This window comes from Aethalodelphis obliquidens, unplaced genomic scaffold (assembly GCF_003676395.1).
Source record: "Aethalodelphis obliquidens isolate GAN/ISIS:26980383/991018 unplaced genomic scaffold, ASM367639v1 scaffold14, whole genome shotgun sequence".
Taxonomy (NCBI): domain Eukaryota; kingdom Metazoa; phylum Chordata; class Mammalia; order Artiodactyla; family Delphinidae; genus Aethalodelphis; species Aethalodelphis obliquidens.
In genome coordinates, this window is record NW_020837958.1 from 4,737,688 (window position 1) to 4,751,194 (window position 13,507).

Below are 13,507 nucleotides of genomic sequence, written 5' to 3' on the forward strand. Positions count from 1 at the left end.
TCACTGCTGCTGCCCCACCGGACTTCTTAGGTTCCTCTCTCTCAGCTGTTCTGCCTACATGGAGCATTTTTCCATCCCCCTTCTACTAACTGCTACTCATTCTTCAAGTCTCAGACCAGAGGAAGTCTTGACCAAACCCCTCAAGTAGGCCAAGAACAACAATAATAGCTGACAGTCACTGCATGCTTACTAAAGGCAAGCACGATTCTAAGAACTTTGCAGCATTAACTCACTTCATCTTCACCATCAGCTATGATTATCCTGGCACAGAGAGGTTCAATGACTCATCCAAGGTCACATTAGATAGTAATTAGCAAACCTGGCTGACATGATGAACTCAGGCTCCAGGCCCCAAATCCCAGAGCTCTGTGAACGCTGCCATCTCCCTGTGTACCCAGAGCATCCTGTATTCCCCCTTCAGTAGTAATTTGTCACATGCGCATGTATTCGTTCACTGCCTGTGCTCCCCACCAGACTGTCCACTCCCAGAGGGCAGGGGCCGTGCCTGTCTTGTTGGAAGCTTTCCCTCTAGCATCGGATATCACTGCTTTTTTAGCTGAACGTCATGCTATGCTCCAGGTCACCCACTCCAGAGGAGGGCTGGGGTAAACCCTTCATAAATGTCATAGAATGGCCCGCCAGACACACGCACGAGGATTCATGGAGAAATTGCCCCACCACTGATTCCACTGACTACTGCCAGATGGGGCTCCTCCGCATGGCCCTTGGCTACCAAGGGTCACAGGGGCAAGGGGACAGCAAGATCCATCATCCACGGGTCCAGGAGTGATGGCAGAAAAGCTCTGGGCCAGGCTGGGCCAGCGTATGGCTCCCCCTGCTGGTTTCCTTCCATGTTCGTGGCACCCTTTTCCGAGGCACAGCCCAGGAGACACTCACCAGCCACGAGAAGAAGCCAGCTGATTTGTCCTGGGTGGAGATCTGCCCCTCATAGGGGCCGAAGATGTGGCCCTTGGGGATGACCTCATTTATGCAACGCACGTCATTCTCCCCACTGGCTTCCTTGACCACCTCCATGCCCTGGGGGATGGTGAGGGCCGCCCGGTCTGGGATGCCCACAGGCACCGGCGTGTCGGACACAAACACCGGGGGACCATGGTTCGGGCACTCATCCACAAAGTACTCCTGGCAGGACTCGCAGACTGGAGGGATGGAAAGAGGAAAGAGAGCCTCAGTTGGGAGGTAGGACCCCCATGGAGGTGGCTGAGGGGCTGATGGGAGGCCCACCCTGAGGACAGCGTGAGCCAGTGGAAAGTACACAGCATGGGACTCGAGAGTCCCAGCCCTGGCTCCACCCCAGCCAGTCACAGGCCCCGGAGTCTTCAGTAGTGATAACTCACTCCCCTCCCTGGGGACTCAAAGGACACACCCACCAACACCAAGGAAGCCAGTTTGAAAAAATAGAAGAAAGATCATGACTGGAGTCAAATAGGTCTGGGTTTGAATTGCAGCTGTGCATCTGTGAGCTGTGGGACCTGACGCAGGTGGTACTTAACCCTCACCCAGTCTCAGTGTCCTCCCCTGGAAAATGGGACCAAATAATGGACACCTCAGTGGCTAATGGTGAGGATTAACTGAGGCCTGGACCTGTGTCTGGTACATAATAGGTGAGTGTCTATCTTCAGTATTCTCACTGCAAATTCCCTAAGCAGAGATGGGATGGAGGGGGGGTGGGGGGGCGGTGAAGGGCACGCAGAGTGGCCAAGAGTAGCCCCAAGCTCCACTTACACCAGAAGTCCACTTGCTGGAAGCTTTTGGGCATGATGAGGTCACGCTTCCCCTTCAGTTTCCTGGGCTCCACTTCCATGGCGGAGGGGTCTGGTCTCCTAGAGCTGGCCAGGACAGGGGCCAGTAGAGAAAGCACAAAGCGATCAGAGTGAGAGGCTGCTGGGCAGGGAAACCGAGGACGTGACCGGATGTGAGGCAGGTGGAGGAACCCCAGCCCACCTGCTTGTTCAGTGCAGTGGGTAGTGGAAAGGTAGGAGTCCTGAGACCTGGGTTCAGACTTTCTTGGGCCACTACTTGGGTTTTTCTAGAGCCTGTGCTCACCCCTGGTCCTAGGAGTTGCCCAGAGCAGAGTATGGAAGATGAGTAAAGCATGGGATGTCTTCCCAGGGTCTCCCATCAACCCAGCCCAGCAATGCTCCCCCCCTTCTCCCTCGCCTGTCCCCACATTGGGGCCTCACCAGGGTTGGCCATACTCCTGGTCGCGGAGCGGTGAGCAGACCTCTGTCTTCACCACCGTCACCATCTCCCCCACGGCTGCCTTGGTCTGCGCCAAGCACTCCTTCATGTTCTCAGTCATTCTGTCCTGGGGACGCGAAGGCGGGACCACCACAGGAAGAGGATCAAAGAGACAGGGGAAGAGGGGTGAGTGGCAGAGAGGGCAAGCGGGGGTCTCCTGGAGTCTGGTTACCCTCCCTGCCATCCCCAGAGGAAGCGCTTGAGAACACAGACAACAAAAACAGCTGTAGCCCAGCCAAGAGGAAATGCCATTTCTATCCCGGGCTGGTCCTGGGGACGACTGGAGCCACCAGCCCCATGGGGTCAGGGGCCGGGAGTAGCTCAGGCCAGGAGGCAGGGCTGAGAAGCACAGCCTGTACCCCAAGACCAAAGGGCAAAGGGTACGAGGGACCCACAGGAGCCTCTGCACAAAACCCTGCAATGGGGAGCAGGGGAGGGATCGACTCAAGTCCAGCTGGGGCCAAAGGGGGCAGGCAGATGAAATGGGGCCCGAGCGCGCCTGGCTGCACAGCCCCTCACCCAGGGGCTTCCAGGGAATGCAGCCAGGCTCGCTTCGCCAGCTCAGAGCAGGTACAGGCGGGGCCTGGGGGTCCCCGTGTGGGCCGGCCCTGACTCCAAGCCCCACCCAGCTCTCTCTAGGGGAGTCTCCCTAGCCCGCAGCTTACCGCCCTCCTCCACCACCGCGCTGGGCTTCAGCCCCTCCCTTGGCACCCCAGGGTCCTCATGCCAAGCCCGGGGACACTCTTCTGGCCAGAACAGCGCTCAGCTCGGGCTGGGAGCGCGCTCGGCCCCCGGACTGGGCGAGCAGCGTGTGTGACTCACTACCCGGGGCCCCGCTGGCCACACCCCTGCTCCTCGGCTAATCAGCCCCCTGCTCCCCACCGGGGCCCCAAAGCCGCCGGCAGCGGGAGGGGTGTGGGGAAACGTGACGGCCTGCCCCCTTCTCCGAGCCGGCGGGGACTGGGGGCGCGCGGAGGGGGGCGGGGGAGGCCCGGGCCGGGCCGAGAAGCCCCGCCCCAGCCCCCCACCGCCCCCCCTGGGACCCCCAGCTCCTGAAGCCCGCGGGTCATCCCGGCTGCGTGTCCGGCTGGGAAAGTGTGAGATCCCGAGATCCGGCCGGCACTGCGCACCGGCCGGGAGCAGGGGCGGCGCGGGGGGCCGGGGAGGGCGCGGGCTCGCTCTCTCCCTCTCACCAACCTTCCCGGCGGGGCGCTCCCTGCCCAGCCCGGCCCTGCCCAGCGCCCGCCCCCCGCCCGCCAGGCCCGGCATTCCTTGCGGGGGCATGTGGCTTCTTGCCGGCCCCGGGGGCACGCAGTTGGCTGGCGGCCGGGAGGGGGGCGCGCGGGGAGCGAGAGGAAGCGGGCGCCCGGGAGGGGGCCCCGCCTGGGAGGAATTCCAGCCCCTCCCGCGGGCCTCGGCCCCCACGCGGGCCAGGGGGCGCCTCGCGGGCGTCTGGTGAGGATGATAGCGCCGGGGAGGCTGGGCCCCACGGCCCACCGCGCGCCCTCCCAGCCTCCGCAGCCCACTCGGCACGGCGGCAGCGCGGCCTGCGGCGCGGCCAGAGCGCCAGCGACACCCAAGTCGCCGGCCACGCACCGCAAGCCCGCCCCTTCCCCACCTGCGCGGCCTAGGGTGGGGACCGGCGTCTGCGAGGGGCCCCAAGGTTGGTGCTTGGCTGACCTCATAGCCCACGAAATGGCCCCCAAGCCACCCGTGAGGTGGGCAGGGGTTGGGAGTCAGCGAGGCAGGAACCTAGAGCTGGAAGACGTCCAGTGACTCGCCCAAGGTCACGCAGCCCATTCCTGGCGAAGTCTGCACTGGAGCCTAGGGCCTCCTCTGAGTAAATGGGAAACAGCAGGACCCCGAAATGTAAGCGTTTTGTTTCAGGACTGGTTCACTTTCACGCCACACCCTCAGTCCAGTCTTCTTCTAGAAGTATCACCCGAATCACCCTGGGGTGGGTTCAGGACTCAGCCCATAGGTGCAGCTGCCAGGTGGGGGCAGGACCCAGAGGATTTATAACCAGTCACAACAGCCCTGCCCTAAGGAGCACTTCTCAACCGCATGGACAACATTTATACGCAACACATCCTGAGGCAGCTGGTCTAGAGTTTAGGAGCCTGGGCTCCTAGAGCCCACTGCTTGTGTTCAAATGCCAGCTATTGGCTCTGTGACCCCAGGCAGGTGTTAAGGACTGAATGTTTGTATGTGCCCCCTCAGAAAAAAAAAAAAAAAAAAATCCATAATCCCTATGTTGGATGCCCTAACCTGCAGTGTGCCTGTATTTGGAGACAGAGCCTGCAAGGGGGTGATAAAGGTTAAATGAGGTCACAAGGATGGGGCCCTAATCTAATAAGGCTGGTGCCCTTAAGGGGAAGAGACACCAGAGCGCCCCCTCTCTCTCCACCAGGTGAGGACAGTAGGAAGGCAATAGTCTGCAAGCCAGGAAGAGAGCTTTCACCAGGAACCAAATTAGCCAGCACCTCGATCTTGGACTTCCCAGCCTCCTGAACTGTAAGAAATAAGTGTCTGGTGTGTAAGCCACCCAGTTTATGGCATTTTGTTATGACAGCCCGAGCTGACCTGGGCAGCAGGCTGTCTAACTTCTCTGTGCTTCCATTTCTTCATCGCGAAAATGTGTCAAGTATTAGATTCTATCACAGACGTTGCTGTATTAAACAGACAGAGACGTGTTTGGAGGGAGCTAGGGAGCTAGGCACCGTCTCTATACATCCACTGAGTAAAGCTCATCAGGAAGATGGGTATGTGTGACATCATTAAGGAGTGGCTTTGAATTCTCTCCTTTGGATTGGATTTATTTTAAGTCAGTCATTTGCAGACTCTGCCACTATCATAGGAACTGACCGCTCGGGACCATTTTGCATTGAGCTCTCCTGTTCTAGCCCCTCTGCCCTCCCCCGGCTTCACCTGTATGCCATGCTCCACCCTGCCAGGGGGGCCTGTGAACTTGCTGTGTATTCCACCTGGAGCACACCTGGAAAACTCCTACCTATTCTTCAGCCCTCACTGTCCCCCCATCCATAATACCCTCTCTAGCCCCATGTCCCTTTCCTCATGACACTTGTCACTCTTAGAGCAGTCTTCTGTCAGTATGATTATTTGATGAATACCTGTTTCCCATAATAGATTAGAAGCTCCCCAAGGGCAGAGGGCAGGCCTTTTTGCTCACCACTGAATGGCCAGCACTTGTAACAGTGAGTGCCTGACGTCAGGGCAGAACAAGTGAAAGACAAGCCATATGCTAGGGCATGAACTTTAAGGAGGCACCCATTCTCAGGGTCATGCGCTTGCAGGGCTGGCACCTGAGACTGAGTGCCTCCTTCAATTTTGCACCCCTAGGTGCCTTGCTTTCCTTACCCGGGTCTCAGCCTTGCCTATCACATAGCATATTCTCAATAAATGTTTGCCAAGTTAATTCATACCCAATCACCCGTCATAACTCACTGTCTCCCACCAATATGTTCTTCTGGCCCCTTTGAGTATCTCAACTCTGTAAGAGACCTCAGAGGGGGAGATAGGGTGGGTGGGTTACTGTTTTGAACCCTCTTCATGGGGTACTTTCTCGTGACCTCTGCCAGGCAAGGTGGGGGAGGCTGGCATCGAGAGGCAGTGAGGGACAGTGAGAGTGTGATGGGATTAGACTCCTGAGGCCTGGAGCCTGGATTTGATAGTAAGTGTAAAGTATAAGCTGTGCAACCATGGGCATATGACTTCAACTCTCTAGGCCTTAGTGTCTTCCTTGGTAAAATGGAAATAATCAAAATTGCCCCAGAGAAATCACTGAGACAAAGGCTGGGTCAAGGTCTTGGAAAGAGCCAAGTGCTAAGGGTTTGTAAGGGATATTAATCCCTTACTGGCTCTAAACTGGCTGCCAGAGGCAAGGGGGTGAGCAGGAAGAGAAAGGAGAGGGGGGATGGAGGGAAGAGAGACTGGGGGGGAAGGAAAGGAGGGAGAAGTAGGCAATAGTAAGGCAATAAAGGCTGGAGGGGAAGAGGGAGAGGAGAGGAAATCGGAGAAAAAAGGTGGAAAGGGAGAGGGAGACTCAGAGAGACAGAGGGAAGAGGCACACAGACATTTTTCTAAGTCTTAAATGGTCCTGGGGAAAAATCCCCTTATAAAAAAAAGCATTCATTTGAATCTCAAAGTAGAGATGTCTGTGGGCCACTTACTTTCATGTCTTATTTTTCATTTACATCCCACCTTCATCCCATTAAAAAAATTGTGACGATTTATAACATAAACTCATACTCAGCAGGACAGTTGAACAACCAGAGACCTCAGGGAGAGGAGTGATGCCAATTATACACAGAATCTGTGGTAAGATGTTTAGTGATCTAGCTTTCCATTCAGTTCTGAGCCTCCTGGCAGCTAAGGCAAAAAGGGAAACACGATGGGTTACAAAGTACTCATTATTTGATACCTATTTATTGACTGGCTGCACAATTAAGTTCTTTTCATTCTTGGAGGGGTCCAGCTGCCTGGAGAACCAGAATCAACTCTCACTTACATAACTGGTGTGTATTACAACTCCTTTCTGTGTCTGTAGTGAAGGCCATGGGGGCAGGGAGGGAGAAGATGGGATGTGGCAGGACTGAATGAACTTCCATTTGGGAAGAGAGGGAGAACACGGGCTTATGTCCTTCATTAGGTCCAGCTCAGCGGGCACGGTAAGGCCCCAGCCAGGTGAAGCTCCAGCAACTGTTTCCGCAGACTGCTCTGGCCCTGCTTGCCCAGAGAGGGGCTTAGGGGAGGGCGGGGTGGGGGTGGGGGTCAGCAGGCCTCGTAGAGGACTCCAAGCTGCTGGCAATGCTCCCTCTCAGCTGGCTCCTCTGAGTCTGCACCCGCAGAGATTAGGCATGTTGCAAACCCAGCAATGAGATGCAGAGATGCAGACCCAAGAGGAGGGGGCAGAACGCGGCTCAGGAGCCTGCAGCTCTGTTTTCACTCTTGGCAGGTTGCCAGGGTCCTGGAATGCCCGGCAGCCAGTGTGGCCAGAGGACCAGGGGCCTGTACCCACTTGGGTACCCTAGAGGCTAGCGCCAGGAGAACCTGGCAGGCCTGCTCTTGTACCCCCACAGCATTCTGTGTTGTCTCCCCGATGACAAAGGGACACGCAGTGAGGGGGCTGGCCCGAGTTACACAGTGACCTGGGCTGGGTATCCCAAGCCTTGGCTCTCAGTCCTGACTGTGCCATAAACTTTTATTTATTTACTTATTCATGGCTGCGTTGGGTCTTCGTTGCTGCGTGCAGGCTTTTCTCTAGTTGCAGCGAGCGGGGGCTACTCTTCCTTGCGGTGTGCGGGCTTCTCATGGCGGTGGCCTCTCCCCTGTTGCGGATCACGGGCTCTAGGCGCACGGACTTCAGCAGCTGTGGCTCCCGGGCTCTAGAGCGCAGGCTCAGTAGTTGTGGCTCACGGGCTTGGTTGTTCGGCCGCATGTGGGATCTTCCCGGACCAGGGCTCGAACCCGTGTCCCCTGCATTGGCAGGCAGATTCTTAACCACTGCGCCACCAGGGAAGGCCCTGTGCCATAAACTTTTTAGGTGATCCTGAGCAAGTTCCTGCCTGGCCCTGAGCCTCAGTTTCCCCTTCCTGAAAAATGAAAGTTCCAACGTGGTTCTTAACAGTAAACCATGGGGATAATTGGGGGAAAGCATGGAATTATTACAGGGAGTTGTTGGATTTATATGTCCAGCAAGCTCTGCCTATGGAAAGAACAGATTATATGCCTTGAACTCATGCATAAGACAGACTTGCAAATGTGTGTAGATAATTCTGCGATGAACTAAAGGTAAATTTATTTAACAGTGTTATTGATTCATAGAAGCCCTACGGCACCATGTGTTTTGTTAACCAACTGATACCAGCACAGCCACTCAATAAGCTGTGTAACCTTGAGAAAATTCACTATCTGCTCCACCTCGGTTTCCTCATCTGTCCAATGGGACAGATATCAGATCCTACCTCCTAGGGCTGCTTTACAGAGCACAGTGCCTGGCATATAATAGGTACTCTATAGATATTAGTTCTTCTTATCGTCCATTTTATTTATTATTTTAAACGTGTAGCACACATCAGGTGAGCCTGTTGGTGAAATTTTTTTGACATTAGAAGAGGGCCTTGGGCTTCCCTGGTGGCTCAGTGGTTAAGAATCCGCCTGCCAGTGCAGGGGACACGGGTTCGAGCCCTGGTCCGGGAAGATCCCACATGCCACGGAGCAACTAAGCCCGTGCGCCACAACTACTGAGCCTGTGCTCTAGAGCCCTCCAGCCACAACTACTGAGCCCACGTGCCACAACTACTGAAGCCCGTGCACCTAGAGCCTGTGGTCCACAACAAGAGAAGCCACCGCAGTGAGCAGCCTGCGCACCACAACGAAGAGTAACCCCCGCTCGCCACAACTAGCGAAAGCCCGCGCGCAGCAACGAAGACCCAACACAGCCCAAAATAAATAAATTTATAAAAAATAATAATAATAAAAGAGGGCCTTCACGAGTAGTCAATACCCTTAATAGAGAAACACTTTTAATAAATCTATACTATAAAGATGCTTATCCCAATGGAAAAATAAAATGGAAAAGAACGTGAAAAAGCAATCTACAAAAGAAAAGAGACAAATGGCCAATCTGCTTTATGGAAAATCACAAAACGTTAATACTCAAATAAATATAAGTTAAAACAAATAAATATCATTTCTCCTCTATGAAACTGGCAAAGATTAAAAATCTTGATACTAGTCAGAGTTGGCAAGCGTGTGGGGGAAATACCCTACATACCCTACTAGTTAGAATAGAAATCGGTGTAATCTTTCTGCAGGGCAATTTGGCAATGCATATGAAAAGTCTTGAAATGAGCAAAACCTTTGTAGGAGCAGTCCCAAATCTAGGAATTTATCCTAAGGACATAATTAAGTTGTGTGCAAAGATTTACCCACAAGGCTTTCCTCTGCAACACTATTTTTAGTAGCAAAAAACAGGAAACAACTTAAACCTCGAAAACAGGGGAGAAGTTAATACATAACACACAACGAAATATTACACAGCAATTAACAGTGCTTTAGAAGAATATTTATTGACACGGAAACAGGCTCAACATACTGTTAAAGAAAAACTGAAAGTTATGAAGTGAAAGAAGCCAATCTGAAAAGGCTACATCCTGTGCGATTCCAACTCTATGACATTCTGGAAAAGGCAAAACTATGGAGAGAGTAAAAAGATCAGTAGTTGCCAGGGGTAAGAGGGTGGGAAGGGTGAATGGGCAGAGCACAGAGGATTTTTAGGGCAGTGAAACTACTCTGTATGATACTATAATGGTGGATACACGTCATTATACATTTGTCCAAACCCTCAGAATGTAAAACACCAGTGAGCCTTAATGTAAGCTGTGGCCTTGGGATGATAATGATGTCAGTGTAGGTTCAGCATTTGGAACAAATGTACCTGCCTCTGGTTTTAACTGTATAACCAACAGCTGAATGCCTGCTGGGGTGGCCACCGGACTGGCCACATAGCTGAGGACTGATGGGTCCAAGCACACCTCCAGCTCTTGGAGTCTGGGCTAGTCCTCAGACTAATGCTGCTGTCCATAGTGGGGGAGGTTCTGGAGGTGGGGGCCAGGGAGCATAGGGAAACCCTCTAGTTTCTGCTCGATTTTCCTGTGAACCTAAAACTGCTCTAAAAAATAAAGTCTAGGGACTTCCCTGGTGGTGCAGTGATTGGGAATCTGCCTGCCAATGCAGGGGACACGGGTTCGAGCCCTGGTCCGGGAAGATCCACATACCGCAGAACAACTAAGCCTGTGCACCACAACTACTGAGCCTGAGCTCTAGAGCCTGCGAGTCACAACTACTGAGGCCGCGTGCCACAACTACTGAAGCCTGTGCACCTAGAGCCCGTGCTCTGCAAGAAGAGAAGCCACCGCAATGAGAAGCCCGCACACCGCAATGAAGCGAGCCCCCGCTTGCTGCAAATAGAGAGAAAGCCTGCGTGCGGCAACGAAGACCCAACGCAGCCAAAAAGCAAATAAATAAATTTATTTATTTAAAAAAATAATAATAAAGTCTATTTTTTAAATGAAAGTTGCAAAGATAGATACAAAATAATTCCATATAAAATGTGTATTTAGCTGTATGGATTTGCACACACAGATCTGGGAGGATACGTATTGGGATATCACTAGTGGTCAGTTGCGGGGCTTATGTTAAAGAGGGTTTCTGCTTTCTTTTTGCTAAAGAGAAAAATAAGTTACTTAAAAAATTTCTAAAGGAACTCTTCATACTCATTTAGTTGAGAAATCGCCAGAGAAGATAATAACTGAGGTTCTTCCACCTTTACCCACCTGTCATTAGACACTGAGATCGAACCAATTATTTGGGAGGAAGGAGGATCCAAAGACTGAACACCAGGCATATTGTCCCTTGATGCACATTGGATGGATGAAGGAATCAATCAATCGACCAACTGAGCAATAAGGGCCCCAATATTTCAGCCATGAAACAACTCTGTTTTAATCTTTTATGATTCCCATTTGAAAGACATACTGCATGTATTGTATGATAATTCATTCATTTTCCTAGTTTTTCTAATACACACAGGTTATGTGATAACTAGGGTGAACACATGGGTTCTCTGCTGTCATTCTAAGCAAAAGCAAAGAAATCTGGCACGTTCATTCACGTGTCCTGCTGGTTACAGGGAGCCGTGCGAGTTTCATTACACTTCTCTATGTTCAAAACATAGCTCGGCGGATAGAATACTATGCAGAATTGAGACGACCACAACTGCATGCTGTAGTATAGATGAGTCATAATACTGAGAAAAGAAACGAGACCCCATAGAGTACATGCCGTATGGTTTAATTTATATAGTTAAAAATAGGCAAAACTGTGGTGGTTACAGGTGTTGCTGGTTATCCTTGCAAAGAATTATTATAGAAATGGGCAGAAAAGGGGGTTCTAGGGTGCTGGCCATGCTCTATTTCTGGATCTGGGTACTGGCCACTTGGGTGTGTTAAGTTTGTGAAAATATATTGAGCCATGCTCTTATAATATGTGCATTTTTTATATGTATGTTAATAATAACAAAGAAAAAAATCTGCAGGGGCCCTCAGGGCAAGGAACTCCCGTGGCGGGACCTCCAGCCCCATCCAGCCCTTGATTTTGCAGCTGGGGGAACTGCGGTCCAGCCAGGTGAGGCTCCTGCCCCAGCCATGGCGGATCTGGTTTCAGGCCTTTACCTGCGTGGCCGTTTCCACTGAGCATCGGTGGTACAGCTGGCTGAGGCCTGCAGAACACACTCTCCCAAGGTGGTTCCTCCTGCAGAACCTTTTAGAGGTAATATGTTTACTCCATGATGGTAAGACTTGGATAAGGACTTGGGAGAAACAGTGTAAAGGTTCGCGAGGCAAATGGAGAAGCTGGCGAAGGACGCCACCTTCTTTCATGAGTTTGCTTCTTACAGCGGATGCTGCTAGTGGCTTACCGGGATCCCATTCCGCCTTTCCTCCCACTAATGGAATTGGACTCTGTTCAGATGCTACACCTTCCTCACTGGACCTACTGCCCTACCCTCGGGGGGGGGGAAGCACACAGCCTTTGTTGCAAATGGCCGCCACGTCCTGTGGAAGACCCCAGCAGGAATCACCCTTAGGATGACCTAGCACGGCAGAGCAGCGGAAAGGTATGGTATAGTAATAAATATATCTGGTCTTTGTCCCCAGCTCCTGGAACAGAGCTCCTAAAGCCCTTGGCATTTCCCAATAGGAGTGTCTTTTGTTATTCACAAGGAGCCCCTTGCTGTCACACCTGAGTTGATGCTAATGAAGTGACTTAGGATGGGGCCCCTTGATAGACTTAAGATGGGGCTGATCACCAGAAAGACCAAGAGATTAGAGTTAGAACTTTCAGTCCCATCCACTGACTTGGGGGTGGGGGTAAAGACTGAACTCTATGAAAATTCTTAAGATTCAGAGAGCTTCGTGGTTGGTGAACACGTCCGGGTGCTGGGAGAGTAGCGCGCCTGGAAAGGGCACGGAAGCTCCACGCCCCTCTCCCCATACCTTGCCCTAGGCATCTCTTCCATCTGGCTGTTCCTGAGTTGTATCCTTTATAATAAACCAAAAACAGTAAGTAAAGCACTTTCCTGAGTTCTGTGAATTGTTCTAGGGAGTTATAGAACCTGGGGAGGGGGACATGGAAACCCCTGATTTATGCTGGTCAGAAGTATGGGTGGCCCAGGACTTGCAAGTGGTGTTTGAAGTGGGAACCATCTTGAGGGAGTGGGCCGCCAACCTGTGGGATCTGTGCTCATTCTGGGTAGTTAGTTTCAGTTGGTGTCGAAGTATCAGAGCGTGGTTTGTTCGGTACTGGAAAACACACCAGAGACGGGGACTTTAAATGACATGGTTAAGGCATTAAATCAACGGGTCCTGATATCTGCCCTACTTCTGCACTTCCTGTTACTTCTTTTTACTCAAGCCTGACTAGGACAGGGTCTCTGTTACATGCAGCCCCAGCCATCCTCACTGGTACCCTACCCTGACAAAGGTGCAGGCTCCACCTACCCGCAGGTCCACTGGGGCTGTGCCTCTGTAAAGCATCCTCCCCAATGGTGCCTTGGACTACAAAGGGGCAAAGGGGGGGGGGGCTGCAGCATTACACCCCCAGCCACCCCTCTCCCCTAAGCCCAAGATCTGACCTGCAGCTATAACCTGAGCTCTCTCTCTCTCTCATGCACTGCTGGTGGGAGTGTAAAGCTGGTACCTCTAGGGAGAGCAGTTTGGCACTGGGAACCTTTCAAAAATGCACATAATCTTTGATCCTGCAATTCCACTTCTAGGAGTTTCTCCGAGACACATGTGTAAGGGTATTCATTGCAGCACTGTCTGGAAGCGCAAGGAACAACCAGCGTGTCCATCTGGAGGTTGGTTAAATAACTGATAGCATAACCATACAACAGGCAGCTGTTTCAAAGAAGGAACTGACGGAACAAACTCCATCCCCTGCTTCCACTCTGCCCCTACTGTCCATTCTCCACCCCACAGCCAGGGTGAACCCATTGCAACCTAGGTCAGATCAGATGGCCCCCAGCTCAAAACCCTCCTCAGAGCCCCACCTCACGCAGAGCAAAGAGCAAAGCTCTTCAGCGGCGTGCCAGCCGGACCCAGTCTGCCCTCACGCCCTCTGGAACTCATCTCCTCCCACTCCCCTTTCACGCCCACCACAGCCC

General features: G+C 52.6%; 1 protein-coding gene across 1 annotated transcript in view; it reads right to left on the reverse strand.

The window, feature by feature from the left end:
* The window catches only part of LOC113624787 (zinc finger protein 862), an 82,432-nt gene that overhangs the window by 45,581 nt on the left and 23,344 nt on the right, over window positions 1–13,507 (reverse strand). Inside the window, exons 2-4 of the mRNA XM_027114921.1 lie at window positions 2,205–2,329; window positions 1,747–1,850; window positions 898–1,160 (exon numbers count right to left, since the gene is read on the reverse strand). Coding sequence (XP_026970722.1) covers window positions 898–1,160; window positions 1,747–1,850; window positions 2,205–2,323 — 486 coding nt within the window. The 5' untranslated portion in view covers window positions 2,324–2,329. The remainder of the gene's footprint in view (window positions 1–897; window positions 1,161–1,746; window positions 1,851–2,204; window positions 2,330–13,507) is intronic.